The sequence below is a fragment of the Bactrocera neohumeralis genome, chromosome 6 (genome assembly GCF_024586455.1).
Source record: "Bactrocera neohumeralis isolate Rockhampton chromosome 6, APGP_CSIRO_Bneo_wtdbg2-racon-allhic-juicebox.fasta_v2, whole genome shotgun sequence".
Taxonomy (NCBI): Eukaryota; Metazoa; Arthropoda; class Insecta; order Diptera; family Tephritidae; genus Bactrocera; species Bactrocera neohumeralis.
Genome location: NC_065923.1, coordinates 50,900,594 through 50,926,993, shown reverse-complemented (window position 1 = coordinate 50,926,993; position 26,400 = coordinate 50,900,594). Strand labels below are relative to the sequence as shown.

Genomic DNA, 26,400 nt, shown 5'->3' with positions numbered 1-26,400 from the left:
CGATAACTTCATTGGTACTAGATTTAAGTAATGTAAAATAATAGGTTGTCAAAAAAGTCTTGCGGTATTTTTATTGAATTTGCTTTTTAGTGAAATTGAAATGAATTTTTGATGACTCATGCCCAGCTCTTGACCGATGCTAAGGCTGCTACTATGCCGGACTCTTTCGACCAATTCAGCGATTTTATCGCAATTTTCGACGACAGGCCTCCCGGAGCTTGGCGCATCTTCGACCACCTCTACACCAGAACGAAAACGTTGAAACCATCGTTGTGCGGTGGAAATGGAAACTGTATGGGGTCCATAAACTGCACAAATTTTAATGGCGGCTTGAGATGCATTTTTGCCTTTATCGTAGTAGTACTGTAAAATATGCCATATTTTCTCTTTATTTTGCTCCATGTTTGCGACGCTATAACTCACGTACGACTTAAAAGAAACGACAATCAATCAAACACGTGTTAGCGCGTGAAATGAGCTTTCCAAAAAGGTATAGCAACGAATAAAACTAGAACTACGCGCTTTCAGCGCCAACTAGCGAAAATACCTCAAGACTTTTTTGACAACCTATTAAAACAAGAAATGACGTTAAGGGGGTTTGACAACTTTTTTTTCCATTTTTTCAAATTTTTGTTTTCTGAACCATCAACATCTCAAGAACATTGTGTTAAAGTTTTAGGTCATTCGGAGAAAAACTAACGAAGTAACAGCAGGTTGAATAACGGTACCTCTAACTACCTGCGAGTGAGTGAGTGTACAAAACTTTGAATCGATTTTCCCAAATATGTCATTTTTAAAGTCGGTGACCAGCCTACAGAAAAAACTACTATCCATGTCAAATTTCGTGAAGATATCTTTTCAAATGAAAAAAGTTTTCCATGCCAGGGCATAATCCCAATCGTTCGGTTTGTATGATTGCTATATACTATAGTGGTCTGAACAATTTCCTCTTTTATTTTATTATTGCTTTAAACAATAATCTATGCCAAATTTTGTTAAATTAAAAAAAAAATAAAACATCGATACAAGCATTTGATTCCAATCGTTCAGTTAAGCTATACTGATCCGATATCGGCGGTTATGACAAATGATCATCTTCTTGTGAAGCAAAGAAAGAGTATAAGCTTTCGACATCTCAGAAACTGAGGGACTAGTTCGTGTATATACAGACAGACGGACATGACTAAATCGTCGCAGCTAATTATGCTGATTATTTATACATATGTACATTTTGTGCGATCTCCGACATTTACTTCTGGGTGTTAGAAACTTCGCGAATTCGAAATATTTTTAAATAGGAGTGGTTGTTGCCAGATTTGGCTTATTTTCACCATCTATCATAAAAATTTCTGGATGATATTAATCGCCAAATTTGGTTGATATTGGTCAAGTAGTTCTTGAGATGTAACATTTCACTGAAATGTGGGTGATGATGATTTTTGTAGTTTCCAATATAACCGTTGTATGGCGAGTGGTTGTGATTTTCAGCACATTTCAAACATTTTTCACGTCGTATAAGGAAGAGCTGGAGGGACTAATAGATTGGTTCGCCTAACGGTTGTATATAACACCAGAAAACTAATCTAGAGAGATTTGGGTTATGTATACATATATAAATGATCAGGATGACGAGACGAGTTAAAATCCGGGTGACTGTCTGTCCGTGCTAGCTGTAACGTAAGCTGTAAAAAGTAAGAACGAGTTCCAAGATGAACGTAATCGGATCACTGCCACACCCACAAAATGTCATTAACCGAAAACGTAAAAATATACCTTAACTAAGCACTACATTAAGATATAAAACTGTAATTTGGCACAAGAAATCCCAGTAGCAATATCCGACCTCTAATAAGTTTAATGTACAAATTCGCCTAATGCAAATATTATTAAATCTCCTACCGACAATGTGAAAATGGATAAAATCGGATGATAACTCCGCTCCCTCCCCATATAACGGTACCCTTAAAAATTACTAAAAGCGCGATAAATAAATAACAAAATGCGCCAAAGACATAAAATTTTACCTCCGTGATGGTATGAGAAGGTTTTAACGCAGCTGGGGTCAAAATTGGAAGATGAGCGTGGTACCGCCAGCACCTGATGAGTTTTCTCGGACTTTGAATCTTGTCAATTGCAAGAGCATTCAATTACATTCTTAATATCTTGCTAAAATTTTGCTAAGTATTTTTCATTTCAATTTGGTTTGGAAATAAATTTTCTAAGTTAGACCAATTATCCTGTAGGTTTTCTACAGTAAGAGAGCCAGTGCAATCCTTTATTACTACCGGTTTCATCGGTGATTTTATAAGAGTTGTGGAAAAAGAGTAAAAAAAACGTATAAAAAGTAGAGCCGTTACACTCATTTAATTAGGGGCAGTCGAAGAAGTTAAAATACTTCCACGTAACATGGAGAAGTACTCATAATAAACTAAACAGTCAATTTATTTTGTGCAAAAACCGGCGGAATTATCAGATGTATTCAGTTGAACCAGCACAAAGTACAGTTCTCAAATCCATTATCACTGAAACATTTCGTGGTATATGAAATTCACGTGATCTGAATGTGAAAAGACCTAGCAGAGAATTGCACTAGCTCTACATTCTCTTTTCAATATACCTCCTTCGTATACATCTTCAATAAGAACTTTATGATTCTCTGCAGGGAAGTTTTGAACAACATACATACAGCATGTACATATGTATAGGTAGACATAAAAAATTCGCATAACTAAATGTTAAGTAGGGGGCTTTGGATTTCGTCTCGATTAATAATGATTAATATGCGAAATATGCATTCTAACGTAATCGGTATAAACTTAGTGCATTGTGATACAATAGTGCAAAAATACAAAAACATATATTTCAATATGTTAAGAGATCGAAAAATCAAGATCAGCGGCTGCGCTGGCTATGCCATGTCGTGCGTATGGACGAAAACACTCCAGCTCTGAAAATATTCGACGCAGTACCCGCCGGGGGAAGCAAAGGAAGAGGAAGACCTCCACTCAGTTTGAAAGATCAGGTAGAGAAGAACCTGGTGTTTTGCTTGGTATTTCCAATTGGCGCCACGTTGCGAAAAGAAGAAACGACTGACGCGCTGTTGTTAATTTGGCTACGCCAGTAAAGAAGAAGTTACTATGAAACAGCAGGGCGAGGAAATACTTAAAATACAGTATAAATCGATAATATTAATTTTAACTATAAAGTTAATCGTAAGTTGCAAAATGATTATATAAGGTATTTGACAGTTAGGTGAAGTGTATGAACCGATTTCCACTTCATTTTATTTCGATATCTCACAGATTGACCGATGTTTTCGGTAAAATTTCAGAACCACTGAGATTTTTTTATTCATTATTTGAGGGCTGGAAAGGTTACTGTTCAATCTTTATACTTTTTACAAGCAAGCAATTGGTGTTCAATTCTTCAGGTCATATTATCGTTTTGATATATGAAACTCCTTTTCGTAACTCCTTACGTGAAGAAAATTATACGGTATGAGCCATGTCGCGAGGTTGTAAAAATTTGGACACCAGCCTAATGTGCTCGGATAAGAATTAGAAAATTTTTATCCTAAGCGGTGTATACACATATACATATACATATGTATATGTTATCATATATTAAAAATGTATGTGCGTATGTACATATATATCGTTCACAATAAATTTATCAAAACATATGTATATTTGTAAATGTGTCTCTTGATTTCACACACATTAATTTGTACATGTATATAGGAAGTTCGTTATAAAAATTATAAGTGAACATTGTTTTAATTAACAGTTTATTCTAAAGCGTCTTAAGAGCCGTTTGGGTCGTTTCCTGTAATAATTAACTTAGTGTCAAACCATTAATGTAAAAGTTTTTGTTGGAAAGCTTAGTTTTTATTTAGTGTACTCTTCGAAATTAAGAATGCAGAAGGCTTTTTTAATTATATTTACGTTGTTTTGCATATATGAAAACACCGCCGGTAAGGTAGGCAATAACAAATGTCCAATAGGATGTACTTGCCATGTCCGAACTATGCGCTGCGAGCAAGCAGGCTTGGATTCTATTCCCGAGAATATCAGCAATGATGTCCAGATGATGTAAGTGAATTAAGTTTTTGATTGTTTAACAGACAGCATTCAATGAAGTTTTGGAAAAAAAAAATTTATAAAAAATAAAAGTGAAAACATAGCATCATTAAATAAGGTTCCGACTTGACTTTACAAAAATTTAAAAAAACATAAAGATATTTATTTTAAAAGTAATGACTGTGGTGATTCAGTTTCAACTGAAGAAAATGGGACAAAAAAGTTTTATTAATAAATATAATCTAGGACCAGATCAAAACCTTTTTAAATTAACAAAATGGCGGCCTCAGAAAATCTTTTTCCAGATTTTGGGGGAAAAAACCAACCGATAATGGTTTATAAAAAATTGAAACTAAAAAAAAAATCGATTAGGCACTAATTTTTTATGTTTTCAGAAAGTTGTATAAGTTTCATTGAAATCTACTGACCGATTTTTGAGTTACAGTGATCACCAGGACAGAGAACATAGTTTAGAGACAAAACGCATTTAAAGTTTTGCCCGAACGTTCTAGAGCGCCCGATGAGCAAAGGGTTACCGAATAACTCGAAAATTACTTCACATTTTCAGAGAATATTAATAAAAGTTTACATTTTCAGAGAGTATTTTTGACATATTATAAATGCATAAAAATGCATTTTACTATCCATAACCCCATAAATCAAATATTAAATAATCAAAGTGCACACAAGCCTCTAATAATAACAACACATATAGTATTTAATATATGATTAAGAAGATACACCGTATTAAAAAGCGATATATTAATTTATATATATATATAACTATGATATTTGAGTATACTTTAGCGACATATTATTTACATATATTGTTTTTATATCGGATACATAAAAAAAATTATGTTAAATATGCTTGCCCAAATATAATTTAAGGGGGTATTCTAGTCTAGAAATCAAATTTTGGGCAGTTTTTTGAATTTTATTTAAAAAAAAAACCAAAAAATATTTTTACCATCCATTTTTTTATGGTGTTTTTATTGATATCTTAAGAATACAGAAAAAAATTTACAAAAAAATATTAAAAATTAAAATAATTAGAGGGGGGGGGGGGGGGGGGGGGGGGGGGGAGAGACAGGTGTAAAAAAATTGGCACATCCGGGTGACATTGATCCTGACTCTCCTGGTAGTCTGAAAAAAAAAATCAAAAGAAATTCTTAATCAGTAAGGATTCTATTATAGTATAGTCCCTACCTCAGGGAACACGAAAAAATTTTTTTTTGAAAAATGGCGACTGCCTGAAAATAAAAAGCATTTTTTTTACGCTTTTTTTTGAAATTCCTGAATTTTTTTTAAATATTAAAAACAAAAATTTTGACACGATGCTGGTAGGAGCGATAAAGGATTATATAAAGAAGGTTCACACAAAATTTCAAGTAAATCGGTTGTATAGAACTTGAGATAATGCCGGTACCGTATGGAAAAAAGAGTTTCGAGAAAAACGCGTTTACAAAAGTGAGTCAAGCCGAACCGGGCTAGGTACTGCGTCACTAAAGTAACTGCAGTTCTTAAAATAATTTTAATTTCTAAAAATCCTTTGGAGGATATGTGCTTAAGGGTCTAAACTTTAAATATATGAAAAAAATAGAGTAGAATACCCCCTTAAAAGCAATAATTGCCTACTGACTAGCGCCAAAAAAGCGAATTTTGAAAATCACAAGTTTAAAAAGCACCAGTAAAACTCGCATATTTGTGCATATATTATTGAAGCCCTACTCTATTGAGTACACTGATTTCAGAAAGTCCGTTTACTCTAACGTGAATAAGTTGCATATTAAATAAGATTTAATAAAGAAATTCATTTAATTTAATGCCAAATATAATTGCTTTAGCAAACAGTTTCCAATTTCACCTAATAAAGAATCCCGATTTCTTATAAATTTTCAATTTTATCAATATCTTCAAATCTTTTGCACACTTGAGCGTCATACAGATTCGAAGAGTATCTAAATTTGGGGGTCTATTCTGTAACTCGAGCAGGCGTTTGTCGTTTTGTCCTGCGCGTCAAGTGTGCTTGAGTCGCAGCGTAGGGTAAGCGTAATAAAAAGCTGTATTACGAGTTATACACACAGGGTCTAAGTCTCTTGCCTTTAGTTATTATCTGCCTATTAAGACCCCTGTTTGTGTCTTCGGATCCGATCAGCAGCCCCAAGTCGTATGATCGTGATATGATTTCGCCACGCTTAACACCTTTTAGTCGCTAGACATCTGGACTCTGTCGTTATACCTAGGCGAATAATCCAGACCCACCACGACTGTTTCGGAATCAGCTGTGCCTTGGGTACGTACGGAATATTGCTTCGGTTCACCACTTCCAGTTTCTCATCTTCCCGTAGGTTCGGAAGCATTCCCTCATCGTTGCGCTTCAGAATCGAGACTCCGGTAACCGTCCTGCACCATCAAATGATGGCTTGGGTGTTATATCTATATAGTTTTGTACACATCTAAATTTTCAATTACAATTTTTCGTAATATAAAATATCATAACTGAAAACAAACTATTAAAAATAGTTCATATATTTATAAATAATAGCATTCGACTCTGATTTTGAGTTAGTTTAAAAAAATTTCAAACATTTTGAAGATAATTTTTATAATTACGACAGTATATCGGTACAATGGTAACCCTGTGTTGTAAGAAAGCAATCGGCTGAGACGTTTCTACGGGAAAAATCCAAATCGTGGGAAATTATATGGCATCCTACGGTAAAGCGGGCGGTAGAAGCGGTGTTGGCTGATCATTTACATTGAGCTCTCATAAGATATTTAGGTCGTATCAGCTGATTCATGCTGGGGTTTTACGGGGTTCGCTGATTCTGCTATCAGGATTGCCAACATCAACCGATATTATCATGTCCTACAGTACCATTGATTTACTGGAAAGGACAAGCGGAATATCACTTTAATATCCCTCAAACCAACGCAAATAAAAAAGTAACATGCATGGACTTTTACTTATTTTACATAATGGTCCCTCAAAGTAATTTTAATTTGTTGCTATGCTGAAGGACATCACTATCTTAATGTCTGCTCTGTATAGCTCTAAAGCTACACACACCTTCTAGAAGTAATTGAAAACGACGGCAATGTCTGTCCAAATGACTTGGGTCAGACAGCATCCTCATGTCGTCGTTCGTAAATAGTCCCTGCAATTTGCAATTCGCAAAGATAAAGAGTTATATGACACCGTCACTAAAGGAATGATCCACGAACAATATGGCGTACAGAATCGTACGGCCCCTTGCATGAAGGATCGAAAATGTGCAAAAAATCTACGCGCGTTCTTAAAAAATAAGCAAATGGTTACCCGTTGTATAGGCGTAGGGCGCCTCAAGAACGGGGACATATTGCTCATGTATATCTGAGAGCGTGTCCGCACATTTTCACCGTGAGACAGGAGAGTAACGCTACGATCGACTCAAAAGATGAGATCCAGATGCTTCGTTCGAGCCGATACTTTAGTAGTAACGAAGAGGAATGTAAAATACTCGGTTTTCCGTTACATGAAAAGCACCCAACAGTAAGCCATCTTGCTGTGTACCTCCCAACCAGCAAGGGCGTGTATTTTGCAGAGGCAAACCTGCGAGACCAATTTGCAACACCGCCTATTACTACCCTCCTCATTTTTCATCCTGTCATGGAATGCGTCACAAAAAGAATGAGAACGTCACATTCAGGGAGCAATTGTCGACGGTTGACCTGACGTAAAGGACTTAGATACCCTGGTTAGAATTTTAACCGTGTACATAACACACTTTGAGTGTTTTTGTGTACGGCTGCTGGTGACCAGAATCCATGGCACCTCCAGTTTTCAAGCACTCAAAATCGTAGATGGTGGGAAAAGCCCACTTTCAGAGAGGCGTGTGAGATAATGGGGTTGGGAACTGGGAACGACGCCATGTTGTGCCGGTCAGCGATTACATTGAGAGAGCTCTTTGTGATTATGATAAGCACCTGCGGACTCTCCAACCCCAGGCATTTGTGGGACAGTATAAAAATGCTTTGTCAACCTTATTGAAGATAAAAGTTTTGCGATGGTTGAAGAATTACTGCCCGATTTCAGTATGTCTGTCTCACAAAAAAAGGAAAAGTTGTCTACCTTTGGGAATTCAAGTCCACCAACCAGAGTTCCTGTTACTATCGGAGCAAAAGCAAATTTTCAATTTAATAAAAAAACGCGTAACACGCGTATTTTTTTCTTGGACACACCAGGAAGCATTGGCAAAATTTTCTTGCTGAACTTGCTGCTGGCTCAGTTGTGTAAAGACAAAGTGGTTGCCTTCGGAGTCGAGTCTTGATGGGTGGAGTAGTCGTCTTACTGGCAGGTGATTTCCGGCAAACTTTGCCGATTATCGAGTCAAGTACCGCGGCAGACGAGATAAACGCATACCTAACATAAAGTTCCAGCTCTTCAATGATCAATAGTTTGGACGCTTCGCACAAACGCTTCTCGAGGTCAGCGAAGATCGAATGTCGAATCAAATAACCTTTCACAGCCTATTTAGCAATGCTGTTAGCTCGGAAGATAACCTTATTAATGAGGTATTTCCGAGCTTACAAGAAAACCTGGCTAATCGCTTTCATGACGCCCATAAACGAATTGATTGAGAAAATTAATAACAGATTATTAGAGCAGATTCCACATGAGGTGGGTGATGACAACTGTTCTTAAATTCCCTCGACCTGTCAGAGGTACTCTACCACAAGTTGAGACTTAAAGTCAGTGAGCCTGTCATACTGATGCGAGCCTGGACGTGCTCAGACTGTGCAACGGCACTAGGTTACGTATAACAGAGCCACCATTCTTTCTGGAGGGGCCAAAGGAGAGACGGTATTGATACCCATAATCCCTATAATACCTACAAACTTCCCCTTCCAGTTCAAACTTTTACAATTTCCTTTAAAAGTGGCTTTCTTTATAACAATATATAAAACTCAAGGACTATCTCTAAAAGTAGCCGGAATTCACCTGCGCACCATTTCTGGCAACTGTACGTGGGTTACTCGCGTGTGTCGAGAGCAAGAAATCGTTTTTTTTTACCCAGAATTCAATAAGTCCTGCAATGTTTTTTACCGGTATGTGCTGTAGAAAATGATATCTAGTTCTCTACGACTTGAGACAAAAAACAATTACATAAGGATAACCAACTCTTCTGATTTTGCTTCCGAAAATGTGAAAATACATTATTTTTACTGTTAGTATATTATATAATTTATTTTTCCTAATAAACCACTGACTTTGCCTCAGAGCAAAGATAGTTTATTATAAAGAGCAATTATGGCACATGCCATAATTTTCGTGTTTGAAATATGATTTGAAACAACCTTGTGCTGTGAGAATTTGAGCTATATAAAACCTAACTCGCCATGTCGTCTTTTTAGCCATGTGTCATGTTGGGAATCGGAACGTCCAATGCCCATTTCGACTGCCTTCCCACCGACTTTTTAGTCCGCGACTACAAGGGCAACGTCTTCCAACATTGTACGAAATGCGGAGCATACTCTGAGTACACAAGTGGTATAAATTAAAAAAAAAAAAAACATGACGGTATGATTTTGTTTCGAGAGCTTCTCCCACACTTTGGTGCCATATAACGCTTCGGACTTCAGAACTCCAGCCAATAGTCTTCTCTTATTTTGCTTTAGTCCACGGGCATTAAGCATCATTCGGATTAATTCTCTGCATATTTTTGAAGCCTTTTCAAGGGTGTAGGGGAAGTGTTCTTTAAAGAACAACTCTTGCATCAAGGACAATTCCTAGGTGTTTAAGGGTTGATTGTGTAGTGATATTAACTTATTTTTAAACTGAATGTAGCAGTCTCACCGGTTTTCCTACCACTTATTAGCACGGCTTCCGTTTTCTTCTCTGCTAGGGTAAGCTCTTTAGTTTCAAGTCAATCACTAATTTATGATATTGTTCTACTGGTTATCGAAGCCATATCTTCAAAGTGCTTAGCTATCACCACAACCCAACGATATAGACATTTTTGGTTACTTCAAGAGGCATTACTCCATCGATTCAGATCCCTGTGGTACCGCCGATGTATTTATATTCTTCGTAGCGTTTCTTTGAGTTGTAGGTAATAATTCTGTGCTTAAAATAGCCCACTATTATTATTTTGTACAGGTATGGAGACACTTGAAAGTTTTTTAGAGTAGTAACCATAAAATGACAGGATGCTGAGTTGAATGCATTTTTGACATCGATGGATACAACCAAACAGTATTGTATTGTTCCGCCCTTCCATCGTTTCCCACTAATAGCCTTTTCGGCCAGTCTCTTTACAAGGTTGACCGCTTCGATTGTAGATCTTGACTTTCGGAATCCAAATTAATTGGGGGTTAAACCGCCACGTTGGTATATAATCCGCTCAAAGATTTTTTCAGCGGAGTCTATCATGCAGAATAGCCGAAAATTGGAGGGTCGGTCCAAGGCAGTAATATAAGATGCCGTTTTTCCATAGCTTAGGGAAGCAACCTTCCTTAATGCATGTTTATTACATTATTCAGAAGGGGTATACGTTCTTAATAACCGTTGTTTTTAGCGCTATATTAGGAATTCTATCTGGGCCCGGAGCTTAAGGTTTAACCAATCACATGCTTCTCGATCCTCTTCGTTCGAAACGGTCGGTGTACTATCTCGGGCTACTTCGATATCTCGGTTAAGTTTAGGTAAACAGTGGTAAATATGTAAGATGCCTTACCAAAATTAAGTGAACGTAATATATTGAATATACTGCATATAGTTTAATGCCGAAAATGTGTGAAATCATGATAATGAAACTAAGTAATTTCTAGATTTGTAAGTATATATAAATTAATATAATTACTAAATATAGCATCTACCTGACCGTTCAAAATCAAGATACATACTTTTTATACTCTTTTATGTTATAAGAAATGCACTTGAAGTAATATAGCTTCGGTAAAGTCGAATTTAACGTTTTGCATAATAATAATATCAAATTTTAAAATGAAATTAATTTATTTAAATAATTATAAGATTGGTTGCACAATAGAAAAATAAAAACTATAAGTAAATAAATAAACACAAAAAAATCCGTAAATTAATTTTTTATATATTTTCTGTTTGTTTAGAGATTTGCGTGATAATAATTTGCATGACATACCAGCTGCTGCCTTTCGTGGATTACCTTTTGTGACAACACTTTTCCTCAACTACAATGGCATAACAACAATAGACAAGAACGCCTTTGTGGATTTGAGTAATTTAAAGCAATTATATTTGGGAAATAATAAACTTAAGGACATTTCAGTCGATTTGCTTCAGCCACTCAAAAATGTTAAAGTCATGTAAGTAAAAGTACTAAGGTTAACCTAGGTGTTCTACTTATCCAATCAATTTATTTGTTATTGCTGAAAATTATTTTGAAAAAGTTTATTCGAAAACCCTAAAGTAGAGAACAGGGCGATTTGAAGCTCAATTGTGTATTTGAATAGAGTAAAACACTTTGAAAGTTGATGACGTGATGACACCAGTAAAATATTACATAAGTATGTATTTGCTCCTCTTTATATCGAAGTTATTGATTTGATCAGAAAGAAAACCACATTTTATGGGCTGCAAGAACACGTCATAGAGCTTTAATTTATTGCAGAGGATATCAAAGCAATTTACTAAACATTCTCAAACAAAAGTTTGACAGGTTACCTCAAAAGGAACATGAAAGTGTTTGTGAAGAAATTTTTATTTAAAATTTGGTTATAGGTCCTTCGTCATATAAGCAATATACCCCAGTTAAGCATCACAAATACAGTCTGAAAATGTTTATTCGGGCTGTGTTATATTATATATTTAATATTTAATAAACAAATCAAAGTTGAAATGATATTTGCCGGAAATTCTAGCCTAAATATGTACATATGTACACTATATGCATATGTTTGTTGACATTCGATATTGCTGTGCAAAACAATATTCTACATAAAAACCAGCTCTTTCTTAAAGAAACCAGATATTAAATCTCTTGAAATACTGGTTAGAAACACAAGTAAAATCCTCCAAAAATTTCACAAATCAGTCCACGGTTATCGCAATTTATTTCTATGAGATTCATAGTGGTAATTCTCTGCTTTTCTTATCATCCGTCCGGAGAGCGCTCAGAGAGTGCCGACAAACGGACGAAAAAAATTCTTTGTGCTTGCCTATTGAATGTTTGTTGTATTTAAAAATTGGCACTATACAAAAACTAGGTTATCGTGATACGAATGAAATCTTTTGGAAAACGCCATTGTTGGCTACAAAAAAAATAATGCGCAATTAATAAGCAAATCAACTTAGGATTGCGAAACAGAGGTAGTTTGAGAGCTGTGAATAAAGTAGTAATTTTTGGATATTATTTAAGTCAACGAAAGACGTGACCACACTTTATGTCTATTGCTTCTCAAAATCTGAGGCAAAATTTGTATCAAACAATGGTCCCAAGAATATTCCTTCCAAAAAATAATATAAGTTTCGATCGTTTTAGTTTTAAAATTATATTTCCATTTTGCATTGTAAATATGAAATAATTTTACACCCCAGTTGTGTAGTACTGGATTATAGTTACCAGCATACTTTCATTTTGCTTTGCGGTAAGCTGCTCAAGCCAGTTTACTGCTTAAAATATCTGACAGCGTTGCACAACTGTGTAACATAAATCGTAAAATAAAACATTTAAATTGGAATATACATATATATGGATATATAAAAAAAATAAAACTGTTAAATTACTTTCACAAACAGTTAGTGTTAACTATTTATAGTTGCATTGCGCAGCACTCCATTTTTAGTAAATATGTAGGTATATAGTCCAGTCCTTATAGTAAGTTCACCTCGGAATTCGATAGGGTATACCTACCATATGTAGGTTTTGAGACAACTTTAGGGTGTCAATATACAAGTATTTATAGACATATAAATGGGTATATCGAATTCCGAGATGCTTACCTCATTTAAGGTTTAATGGCTGGACTAATATTATTTTAAGTACATATAGTTATTTTTAGTAAGTACATATGTTGAAGAAGGTTAAATCGAAACTAGGTTTCCGTCAGATAATGCTATTCTATCAGAGTTGCTCCGAATAATTACTTTCCCTTACAAATCGAGTGTTAGTATCAGGTAATTGGAGGAGCGGAAATCATTATTTATTAATTTTCAACACCACATACACATGAATATCAGCAAAAGATGCAATTTATTTTGATAGAGTACGTCCAGAAAATTGAGGGAATGACAAATTTTTGTATTGTAAATTTATTTTGAATATCTATTCAATTATAAAAATACTTTTTTAATAATTTATGTTTCTTATGTCTGCAGATACTTGGACAATAACATGATTGCAAAAATTCACAAAGGAACATTCTCACATCTATTGGATCTTAGCTATTTGTAAGTAATATTTCATTTTTGTATAAAATTGTAAAATGTAAAAAATAGTTTCGTTACCAAGCATGGTTATTTTATATCGAAAATAATATAATCTGCAAATAATTTTGCTTTGGGTTACAATTAAATGCTAATTAATAACAAAGTTCAATTTAAAACGAAAATATACCTTTGGAGTAAATTAGATCCATCGATGGTATCGATAAAAATACTTTCATTTTGAGTATATCGGAACTCCATAGCTTGTAGGCGTATTCATTCATGTATAGTGCATACAATTTCTAAAAAAACGTACTATATTTCGATAAGTGTGAAAAATATACTAAGACAGTATCGTTATCTACACAACTACATTTTTACCGAACTTTTAATTAACAGTATTTCGAAATTAGCCATTGTATTCTATATTGGTTTCTACTTTTAAAATAACTCTCAAATAAAAGAGAATTAAGAGTCAAACCACATTTCGCTGAAAGTTCCTTAGCAAATTGCTTTTTCATAGTTTTTCTCAAAAAACAGAAATTATCTTTCAAATCTTTGATATTTTCTTAATTATCAACGTCAATTACAATAAAATCATTTCGATAAATGATAATTCTTCTTTTTAACAAGAATTGTAAAGTTTTATTTCTTTTTATATCATGGTTATATATCGATGTTCAAATGTATTTTCCAATACAAAATAGTTTAGAAAACTTCCTAATCACAGTAAACATATTATTTATTTCTTCGGTATTAAAATGATTAAAAATTACCTTACTGCACATTAAGGATTTCAGTCTTCTCTTTCGATTAATATTTCATTTTAAAGCTGTTTCTAATTTATTAATACTTATAAAAAAAGAGGCGGAGCCACGCCCATCGTCCAATTTTCACAACGGCTCCTATAAAGCTCTCTAATACCATCTCGGTGATAAAATTTAATGTTTCTGGCTTATTTAGTTATTGATTTATCGCGCTTTTAGTAGGTTTTTAACAGTATCGTTATATGGGGACTGAGCCGGGTTATGTGATTTGTACTCATCAAATGTGGTTGTTTTAGCTTTAGTGGTTTAGAAGATTAAACTTGTTAGTGGGTGGGGCCACGCCAAAATTTTTACAAACTGTACCAAATTACCTAATTTATCTTAGATATGGCAAAATCAGTCCGTTCTTCTACGAACTAGAAAACCAAGTTTCATCAAGATTTTTATTAGTGACAAGATTTCAACGTTTCTCGACATCCTGATCATTATATATGTATTATATAACCCTATATCTATCTCACTTAGTTTTAGGTGATACGTACATCGATTGAAATTATGCACAAGTCATTTTCTCCACAATAACCTGCTCAGTTGGCAGAATCGCCAGCTACAAACTGTACCATCAAAATCAAATTCTTCTATAGAAAATTTTTTATTAGTGAAGATATCTTCTCGAAATTACGCATAAATCATTGTCCAAAGGAGCACTTCTCCGAAACAACTTTTCAGATCAAACGACTATAGCCATAGCTAAAGTACGAACTGCGAATCAGGTTCTTGTATGGCAACTTTTTAATTTGTGTAACGGTTTTCCTATTTTTTTTTCTCCGATTGAGAATAAATAATGTGGCAATAGTTAACCGCAACTATGTACTTTATTTTTCAGATCTTTGAATAATAACGAACTTGTAAATATTCCATCCGACGAATTTACATACTTACCAAGGTTGCAGTATTTACAAATTGATAACAATCCCTTAACATGCGATTGTGCGGTGCATGCATTATGGAACAATTATTTTAACGGACCTGAAAAAACTATTAATCAAATTATACTATCGTGCGGATCATCTTCAGCAACGAATAAAAAGTTCGCAAACCTTGAACCACAGGACTTCGAATGCAGTAAGTAGAAATAATATTATAATTATATCTTACCGCGAGCTGAACTTGTTCTTGATAGTCATCTCGCACATCTTTGAGCAATTAAGATTGATACAATTTTATCATATTTTCTATTTCGCACAGCTTTAGTTTTATAGTAGAATATCTAGACTTATAAAATTTTAATAATAAGTTACAATCACCCTTGATATTTACCCTTGTATTCGAAAAATTCCCCTTTTTTTCAAACACGACTAATCTTATAATTTAATTATATTATTCGACACAATCGCACAATATATTTTAATGCTCTCATATAAACTATGTGCACGCTGCTGACTCTATACCAATTATTGTAAATTCAGTCTGTGTCTCCTTCCCCTAGCCCCTATATACCTAATAATTGTCAAACTACCATATATAAGGGCCAATTTGAGAGATATCTTGTGCCGAAATGTGTAAAATCGGTCCGGTAAAATACCACAACTTCCTTATACCACATATGAATGTACCTTAATTTTCGTTTTCTAGCAGACTATAATCAGGTCAATGTGTAAGTTACCTTCCTAGAATGGGTGGAAACATGTTCTTGAGTATGAAATTTGTTGTGCCTTTTAATTAATTAATATTTCTTTATATGTATTTTTGTACTCATACAAATGTATTTGGTCTTTCTTACTTTCAGATATTCCAGAAATTATATTGGCTCCAGAAAATCAATTAGTAGTTGCTGGAAAATCGCTCACTCTGGAATGCGATGCTGATGGTGAACCTGAACCAGTCATAAAATGGTATTTTAACGGAAAACCATTAAAAACTGATGAACGTAAAATACTAGATAACGAAAACACCGAATTAAACATAAATAATGTAATAAAAAATGACACAGGTATGTATGGCGTAATAACTTTATGTTTCTATCATAGGACATAAATAAAATTAAAGAACACCCAGAAATTCATATATCTTAATAATGATTTTGTTATCAAACTTATAAAACAAAATGTATGTATATAGTCTAATCTTACGCAACTCCTTAGAGTGTTTTTGAATGCGTTGACAGTTGCAATCACTGGCCTGTGGTGAATGCGACAAGTAGTCTGAATTTGTCCCTAGAGAGGTTTATTACATTTGTAAACATGCGCATACCATATAGTTATTGCCAATGCCTCTCTCTGTCTACTCTTTGTTATTTGCGGAGCAATTTCTTTATGGTATGAGGACCCACCGCAATGAAGGGTTCAAGTCCTACCATGTTAGTGGATGCTGTGGAGCGGGCGAGCTCATCAAACAGTTCAATGCTGGCTATACCTTTATATCCGAGCACCCAGATGAGGTGCACTTGGTTACATTACGCTAGGCTATTCAGCCGTTCCCTACACTCTCCAGTAGCGATTTGATTTCATTGGCAGAGATATCGTTAAGTATGGTTATAGGGTCGCTGCGATAGTTGCGTTGGAGGTTCATCTCTAGGAAAGACCTCTGCTTGGAGTGAGTTTGGTGCGTGGTCCTACCGACTCCTGCACCAATTCTCTCCGACCTAACTTAGAGCTTCTTGGTGAAGTTTACCGTTTTGGTAATGCTATCCCTTGGGAGAAGAGCCAATGGTATTTCACCTCTTAACTCTTCCATCCACTGGGATGAGATTATCTTACCTCTGTCACACCCTTCTGCTGTCATTTGTAGCAGTGTGTGTTTGGGTACCTGACCGATTACTAGGTGAAGTGGTGTGAGCTCAAGTGCTGCTGTCGGACAAGTGCGCATTGCACATGCAGATGCAGGCAAGTCGCTGCAGATTTGATAGTTGGAGCCCTACCGAAGACTGGGAAGTTTTTGAGGCTCAAGCTCCATACGTGATTATCGGTAGCACAATCATGATATACAACCTCCTAACCACTAATCCTCCTAATCACTAACCACTAATCCTGACACCCTTTACCTGCAGGGTTGCGACGTTGTTTAGGTTTAGTTTTTTATGTTCTGTCATCTTTTTCTTACGACTCTTGTCTAAATGCAATGAGCTGTCGGGTCTACGTCTAAGTTACTCCACAAAGACTCCGTTCGAATACTGCGAAATTAACCTCCTGGCTGCAAGGGATCCACTGGGCACGGGAGTCACATAACAACCCACAGAAGTAGTGTCATACAGCACCGTTCATGTCGGTTGGGAGATGCCGTGTACGCCCTGCAGCTTAAGCATTTGCACCACAACAAGGAGCCTGCCATTCGCAGAGCGTATCCATTAACATTTAGTATTCATCCTACCAATTCCGTAGCTTCAGATCTTGTAATTTGTTTTTCATCACGATTTTGAGCAATAAATTTCAGAGCATTATGAGTAATTATTCCAGGCCATTGGGTTTGAGAAATACATAAACGGGCTTAAACTTGGTATACTAAACTAAGATCTCCCAACGATGTGTTGATGTGGTAAAATAATTACAATGCTACGTGCTTTATTTGGAAAAAATTCTAGAAATTTCTCAGCAATTTCAATATTATCACGTACTTATCTTATAATTATCGTAAGCAGAAGGGCATTTATCCAGAAATATTTTATTTTATATAAATAAAATAATTTCTTTATAGATTGTTTTAGATAAGTACTTAATTTCTCTTCTGAACTAATTCTCAACCTTTATCATGTACGCTACTCTCTCTCCGATCAATTTGCTAATTTCATCAACCATACAAAAATAAAAAAGTATACAATATAGTTGCAAACAAGCTTAATGATTCGAAAATTTATTTTTAATAACATTATTCAATAAAAACAACAATCGCGACAAAGATATTGGAACTTTATATCTTATCTTCGATCAGTTGATAGTTCTTGCACATATTGCAACACAATTTATACTTAAGCGAAAATATGAAATAAGCTAAATTCGTTTTTTTGTCAAAGTTTTAGCTATAAGCTTATGATGGTTAATTAAAACACACAAATTCTTAATATTCATTTCATAAGTTCTTTTTAATTTCATAAAATATGTTTACAGGTATTTATACATGTATTGCTCAAAACTACAATGGCAACGTGTCAATACAAGCGAATGTGACAGTATATGATAGTGAGCAAAAGCCGCGACTAATTATAGAACCCTATGACTTAGAGGTTATACTGGGAACAATTTTTGAAATACCTTGTAAGGCAGAGGATCATAACGGTGTTCAGGTATGTTAATATATAATTATAATAAAGTTTAACGGGTGTTAACACTTTAACTCGATTGATTTATTGATGTCATCATAGACGTGCATTGTTATGTTCTATTGATCATTTGTCGGAATCGGTCAAATCGGATAACTATATCACTTATCTCCCAAACAACCGATTATTTTAGATTTTTAAAAAATTGTTGGCTGGAACCCATTGTCTCTTAAGCAAAGTTGTTCAGAATGATCCGTAGAACATTTCCACCCAGATACTGTCACTTAAAAGTATTTTTCGGCAGAGAGGACAGTGTAATAGCTATTCGGAAACAGTTGACAACATTCAAATATTGAGCAATCTAATATGAACTGCCTCGAGTTAGAATTAGATTAGTCAAACAATTTTTTTCTGAAATTGATTAAAAAATATAAAAAACACTTTTACTTTAATATGTATTATGGAAAGCCATGCAGTTTACTTTTTCTCGACCTCAAACGAGTTACAGAAATTATTGGTCCTTGTTCTTTTGTATTTTTCTAGGGGAAGCAAAAAGTTAGCGAAGCTTTTAATTAAGGTGGTTAATTTGAAGAAGTTTCAATCAGACAATGAACCATAAGAATGATTTTTTTCCTTTACAACGCCTCTGAACACTGAGGATTGCAATATGGAATTATTTTCCCTGGGAAGCAAGGCGCGGGAACTAGTCAAGCACAAGGATGGAATGAAACTTTATCTAGGATCTCCATCCATCTTGCTCCATACACATAACAGTTTTCTAATAAATAGACGGCTATCTTTTGAGCTAAGTAACTACTCTACTCCTCAACAATTTTTTTTGCATAAAATAGGTGTACGGGTTGATGAGCATACTATGCTATCCGATTCTTCTACGTGAATATACTCTAATTTTGCTGTTGTGGACGCCAATTCATTCTCGTGAATCTAATTTTAATAAGCCTTTTTGATAAGTGGACGCAATTCGCCAGACAAAGGCAGGACTACGGTAGTCAGTTTAAAACTTGTCGAGTGTAGTAGTTGTACTTATTTATTTTTTTGGCACTCTCTAGTAAGTCACTATTAAAAAAACATACAAAACAATTACATATATAACTACATACAAAAAATATTCAATCCGTACCGATTTATACAGTAATAGTATAAACGTTATGTTCATATCTATTTGTATTTTTCGTTTTTACAGGTGATATGGAGACATGATGGAAAAGTTATCACCGAAAATATATTTTCAAACGATAAATATCAAGTTAGCGGATCGGGAAGTCTTCTTGTCAAAAATGTCACAACTGCGGATGGAGGTCGTTATGAGTGTACGTTAAAAAATCAATATGGACGTGTTACCGCTTCAGCTCTTGTAAAAGTAAAGTAAGTTATGGTTGCTGCATTGAAAAAATTTTAACATATTTTAATTTCCAGAGAAGTGTTTTGTATAGGAATACAAATATGTTTGATAAGTGGTGCAGTTTAAAATTTTTACTCTTTAAAATATTGTCAAATATTTAAAATTCCAGACACATTCGATTCATATTCAACACTAAACCGCATTATTTTTAAGAAATCGACTTGATATCATATACATATCAGATACACAGTTTTGAAAATATCCAACTTAATGAGTCATCGCACTTTCAGTAGTTTTGAATATAACCTTTAAATTGATATTGTCGTAGAAAGATTTTTTTTGAGCCAGTTTGGTTAAAAAAACTATTTTAGTAGTTTGTGAGATATGTATACACATTAAACCTATCAGCTTTTAATTTAAAAACCACAGATGCCCATTCATATAGTATTCCGATGCCCTATACTAATTTCCAATTTCTTATCTTACTTTGTGCCTTAGTCAAGCCTAATCATTTATATACATGTAAATATATAGCTCTATATTTAAAACGCTGCACGAAACTGTAGCAAATTGTTGCGAGTATATAAGCTTTTTTAAATCAATTTTTGCGCAATAAAAGTTGGTGTGTTTGGGTCATTATCCTGGGACATGTGCTATTTAAGTTTGCTTGAGTCGAAGAAATTATCAAATCGAAACTAAATCTCGCTTCAGGTTTATTAATTAATATATTCCCTCAACATGTTGCTTCAGGATATATAGTTTTCTTCCAACTACTATTAGTATCTCCTAGAACTGACTGTCTTGGATATTGTATTCGCTTTTTGTCGAAAGCCAGTACAGTACAAGGAATCGCAATAAGAAGGTGCCTCTGTTGTTTGAAAATTTTTGAAAAAGTGACCATAGTCCCAATCTCTGGTAGGGTTACAGTTTTTGCCTTTAGTCGATAATACCAATTTCCTCAGAATTCTAGGGAACATGTATTTACAGTTTTATCAATGTATCTTGATTTGTAGCCAAGTTACCCGATACATGTCAAACAGTTGTATAGACAAGTACTATGTATATCTCAATAAATTTTAGGTGTTACAAGCAACCTTTGCAACATTTTGCGAGAGTACACAAATTTAACCACGTTAAAAAGTGGGCTTAGCTGCGACCCCTAAATGGTTTAGTGTTCATAACTATCTTCCAAACCGCTTAAATTAAATCAACTAAACTTGTGAAGCAGAAGTCATTCTAGCACCTTTTCTCACACTACGTAAATGGCTAAAATCAAATGATAACCACGCCCACTTCCTATGTGGCGGGGATTTTGCAAACTACTGAAAGTGTGATAACTCACTGAATGCTTCATAAAAGCAGACTTAAACATTTTGTGTATTAGGTTACCCAGACATTCCTACTCTGTGAAAATGGACGAAATCGAATTACAACCACGCCTACTTCCCATAAAACAATATTGAAAATTCTAGATTCTTCCACTTTCTTCTTCTTTACTGGCATAGACACCACTTACACGATTATAGCCGTGTTACCAACAGCGCTCCAGTCGTTCCTCCTTTTCGCTACTTGGCACCAATTGGAGATTCCAAGCTAGGCCAGGTCCTTCTTCACCTGGTCTTTCCAACGGAGTGGACCTCTGCTTCCCCCGGCGGGTACTGCGTCGAATACTTTCAGAGCTAGAGTGTTTTCGTCCATTCGGACAACATGATCTCGCCAGCGTAGCCGCTATCTTTTAATTCGCTGATTAATTCGCTGAACTACCTATGTCAATGTCGTCGTATATCTTATAAAGCTCATCGTTCCATTCAGCAGGCAGTAAAAGTGATCCCTCCATAATTTTAGTATGATCTGGACATCGGTTACTAGATCACCTCCTTGGGTTCTACAGGAGTATGCTCCGGTCTTGAAACCTTTTATTAGTCGCCGCATTTTTTGTAGAATTTTCGAGCATTACCCCTGTCGGCAAGCTTGTCAAGCTATTCGGCCTCTCTCCTTTTCTGTCTGAAAAGGCGTCTCGTTTCCCTCTTCCACTTTGGCGTCCAACACCAATTTTGCAGAAATAGTATGTATTACATCTTTTAACGCAGAGTTTTTGGTTTAAATGATTTTGTTTGACTTTTTATTATTACCGTTTAACAATTATAAAGGGCTCCTGTCTTTGAGTATAAGAGACGAATTAAATTAGAATTATCAATATATACATACATACTATGTAATATTTATACTAACTACTACGCGATATAAAAATTAACAATACAATTACTGTTATATCCAAATTACAACCATAAAGTTCACTACCAATAAGTCAAACAAAAAACATTTTGAAACTTTTATCTAAACAAAATTCCTTTTTTATTACAGGGGCAGTGTGAGTAAAGCACCAGGTGACAATTACGTACGAATAGCTTTCAACGAGGCTTTAATGGAAATTGATTTGGCTATCAATAACACCATAGACGCTCTTTTTACGAAACGCAATCGAAATTCAAATGGAACCCCCAATTATGCCGATTTATTACGAGTGTTCCGGTTTCCTAAAGGGGAAGCCCGTCAACTTGCTAGAGCCGCGGAGATTTATGAACGAACTCTTGTAAACATTAGAAAACATATTGCTAAAGGGGACGCCCTTAGTACGTCAAGTGAAAGTTATGAGTTTAAAGATCTTCTTTCACGCGAACACTTGCATTTATTGGCGGAGCTTTCAGGTTGTGTAGAACATCGAGAGATGCCTAATTGTACAGACATGTGCTACCACTCGAGATATCGTAGTATAGATGGTACTTGCAATAATATGAAAAATCCTTGGTGGGGAGCATCTCTTACTGCATTTAAACGGAATGTTAAACCAATTTATGAGAATGGTTTCAGCACACCTGTTGGTTGGACAAAAAAGAAATTATACGGAGGATTTTTAAAACCCAGCTCACGTTTGATTTCAACTTCAGTTATTACAACCAAGCGAATAACTCCAGATAACCGAATTACTCATATGGTAATGCAGTGGGGACAATTTTTAGATCATGATTTGGATCATGCTTTGCCATCTGTAAGTTCGGAAAGTTGGGATGGAATAGATTGTAAAAAGACGTGTGACTATGCACCTCCTTGCTTTCCTATTGAAGTCCCTCCAGGAGATCCTCGCATAAAAAATCGCCGGTGCATCGATGTAATTCGAACAAGCTCTGTTTGTGGTTCCGGTATGACGTCAGTTTTTTTTGAAGGGGTGCAGCATAGAGAACAAATAAACCAACTCACTTCTTATATTGATGCATCTCAAGTTTATGGCTATAGCTATGAATTCTCAGTCGAACTTCGAAATCTTACAACTGATGACGGACTTCTAAGAACAGGAGTACAATTTCCTGGACAAAAAGATATGTTACCCTTCGCTGCACCTCAGGATGGTATGGATTGTCGGAGAAATCTGAACGAAAATACAATGAACTGCTTTGTTGCTGGCGATATAAGAGTTAATGAACAAATTGGCTTACTGGCGATGCATACCATCTGGATGCGAGAGCATAATCGAATTGCTATAAAATTGCGTGACTTAAATCCACATTGGGATGGTGATACTATATATCAAGAGGCGCGTAAAATTGTGGGTGCCCAAATGCAACATATTACTTATAAACATTGGCTACCCTTAATTGTCGGTGAAAGTGGTATGAAATTGTTGGGCGAATATAAAGGATACGACCCTAATATAGATCCATCAATATCTAATGTTTTTGCCACAGCCGCATTACGTTTCGGCCATACCATAATAAACCCAGTACTCCATCGTCTTAACTCTACCTTCCAACCCATTCCCCAAGGCCATTTACCATTGCACAAAGCATTTTTTGCACCTTGGCGACTTGCTTATGAAGGTGGTGTTGATCCACTCATCCGGGGCATGTTCTCAATCCCAGCTAAACTAAAAACTCCCGAAGAAAATCTAAATAGTGAACTAACTGAGAAACTATTTCAGAGTTCACATGCAGTTGCATTAGATTTAGCAGCTATTAATATTCAGCGTAGCAGAGATCACGGACTTCCAGGTTACAATGTTTACAGGAAATTTTGCAACCTTTCAACAGCAGTAACTTTCGATGACATGGAAAATTATATTAAAAGCGCTGATGTGCGTAGAAAACTTAAGGAGATTTATGGACATCCGGATAACATTGATGTCTGGGTTGGTGGTATTTTAGAAGACCAAATTGAGGATGGAAAAGTTGGACCTTTATTCCAATGCTTGCTCGTGGAACAATTTCGTAGACTTCGTGACGGAGATAGGTTTTACTACGAAAATAGTGGAGTTTTTCTTCCACAACAACTAAACCAAATAAAACAAGCAAACTTAGGACGTATACTTTGTGATAATGGTGATAAAATGAATGAAATTACATCGAATGTTTTTCTGTTACCAAAAGTACAGGGTGGTTTTAAAAAATGTGCTGATATGCCAGAAATAAGCTTAAACTTTTGGCAAGATTGTGGATCATGCAAAAGTTTACCTCCTCTTCTGGAAGAATCAGAAATTTTAGACTATCATGCTCTAAATAAGAGGTCAACACATTCTATTAAAAATACATTTAAGCAATCATGGGATTTTAAAGAAACTCAGCAATCGCGTATAAATAGTTTGGAGGAAACCATTAACAAACTACAAAATGAGTTCGAAGAATATAAAAAAAGAGTACAAAATCTCGAAAACTAATGTTTGTTTGCAAAGACGTAATAATTTCAAGAATAAATAAATGCAATGTTTAAAAATTATGTAGTAACGTTTCGTTTATTTATACAATTATGATTAGGTATATTAACTTTAGACAAATGTGTGTTGCTCAAAATACCCAATAGTTGACAGATCTTTTTCATCCTTCTGTAATTTTTAACAACCGCACCTTATGATATTGATAAGAACTTGTAAAAGAATGGATATGTAATAGTCATATTAAATGCATATATCAAGAGTTTTTATTTACTATATGATATCTTAATATAATAATTATTAAACTTAAAAAAATCTAAGGATATCTCTCACATATATGCATGGTCTAGTAAAAAAGGAATCTTGATTCTTTTGAGGCGAATTTTTCAGCAACAAAAGCACTCGCTATAGTCAGGAAAGTGTAAAAATGATTTGGTGCCAGGTCCGGGCTATAACGTGGATGCATAAGAAGATCCCATGTGTGGTCTAAAATTCTTATTATGGGCGATTGTATTTTTCAAACGGCCCAATTATTAAGAGATTAGCTGTAGAGGAGCATATAATAATAAGTGATTCCCAGCAGAGCCCACCAAGCGCATAGCAAAATATTCTTACCGCTAACCCTGGCTTACCGCACCGCCATTTTCACTTAAAATTTACATAATTGACTTTTCATCACCAATAACAAACTGCTTCAGGAATCGATCCATTTTATTGTGATTCGCAGATAGAATTTCTCTCCATGAGATTCCATGATTCATCCCCATTGAGTGTTAAAGTGCTTATAACTAGAATGATCTCTTTCTCGTAAAAAGAATGATCACAGCTTTAGTTTTGCAAATTAAAAGCACCTGTTTGATGCACTATGTTTTTGCAAATGTGTGAATAACAATGTCAACTTGCATAAATAATAATGTCAACCCCATCGCTTATTTATTTCAGTAATACTCGTCTCAGAACCCAGGCGTTGTTTAGTATATACGTACATATATCCAGATAGGTGTATTGTAGTTTCTCCTTTTAGAGAAATATGATCGATTTCTGATAAGTATTGCATTTTTCTACTAGACATATAAACCAGCGCTAAACTGTCTGACTTTAGTTTTACTGAGTATATTAGGATGTACTCTTCTTCCTTCTGGAGTAAAGCTGGAATATTCCATCTACTCCACTGGCTGTGTATGCGAGTTCTGTAGTCGTACTACTCTGGCTACGTTGAAAAGCCTGCGTCTTGATTTTCTTAGTGCCGAGAGTTTGTTCGATCATCAAAGAATCCTATTTATTGGTTTAGGAGCAGTGATAGACATCCATAGCGACATTACCTGGTCCTAATCTGCCTTAAATCCTCCGATTGCTATTTTTACAACTTGTCGACCAGTCTTTTTACTACTTCAAGTGGCACCTCAACCAACTCCCTGGGGAAGTAGGCCGACGCTAAGACTATTTCCCCCACTTCACTGATAGTTTACACAAAATAGAGTTCTCCCGTTGAAAGTTCTGAAAGTCAGAAAAACTCCATGTATTTTCTTAATATCTGAAGCCTAAAATTATTCATTATGCGTCTCCTCAGCCTAGTTGTCAATTAAGAGGTGTCTAGACCTAAAAAAAGAACCATGAGCCCCTCGTACATAATAGCTTTTGACCTTTTGAGGTCAGTAAATCAGAATACATGGCATCAACAGAACCGTATTTTGGAAGTATCAGCATCCTAATACTTTTGAGAGCATCCTGGACATCGGACAGTCTCCGGTTGGGCCACTGTCGGGAGAAGCAAACAGTCGACGGCAGCACGTAAACTGTAGTCGGATCGTCATATGGCAACCTTTCAGGAATTGATTCAGTATAC

The 26,400-nt window shown here is 35.2% G+C and overlaps 1 protein-coding gene across 1 annotated transcript; it reads left to right on the top strand.

Annotated features, from left to right (window-relative positions):
• Nucleotides 1-3,797: 3,797 nt before the first annotated feature.
• On the top strand, nucleotides 3,798-24,619 carry LOC126762007 (peroxidasin). Its single transcript, XM_050478468.1, has 8 exons — nucleotides 3,798-4,091; nucleotides 11,193-11,408; nucleotides 13,420-13,491; nucleotides 15,121-15,359; nucleotides 16,024-16,227; nucleotides 18,338-18,513; nucleotides 19,694-19,875; nucleotides 22,217-24,619. The coding sequence occupies exons 1-8, from the start codon at nucleotides 3,916-3,918 to the stop codon at nucleotides 24,558-24,560; spliced, it is 3,609 nt and encodes a 1,202-aa protein (XP_050334425.1). The 5' UTR covers nucleotides 3,798-3,915; the 3' UTR covers nucleotides 24,561-24,619.
• The last annotated feature ends 1,781 nt before the right edge of the window (nucleotides 24,620-26,400 follow it).

Coding starts and splice junctions, on each gene's coding strand:
- LOC126762007 (XM_050478468.1), top strand. CDS start 3,916: ATGCAGAAGGCTTTTTTAATTATATTTACGTTGTTTTGCATATATGAA. Junction 11,409..13,419: donor CTCAAAAATGTTAAAGTCAT/GTAAGTAAAAGT, acceptor TTATGTCTGCAG/ATACTTGGACAATAACATGA. Junction 13,492..15,120: donor CTATTGGATCTTAGCTATTT/GTAAGTAATATT, acceptor TTTATTTTTCAG/ATCTTTGAATAATAACGAAC.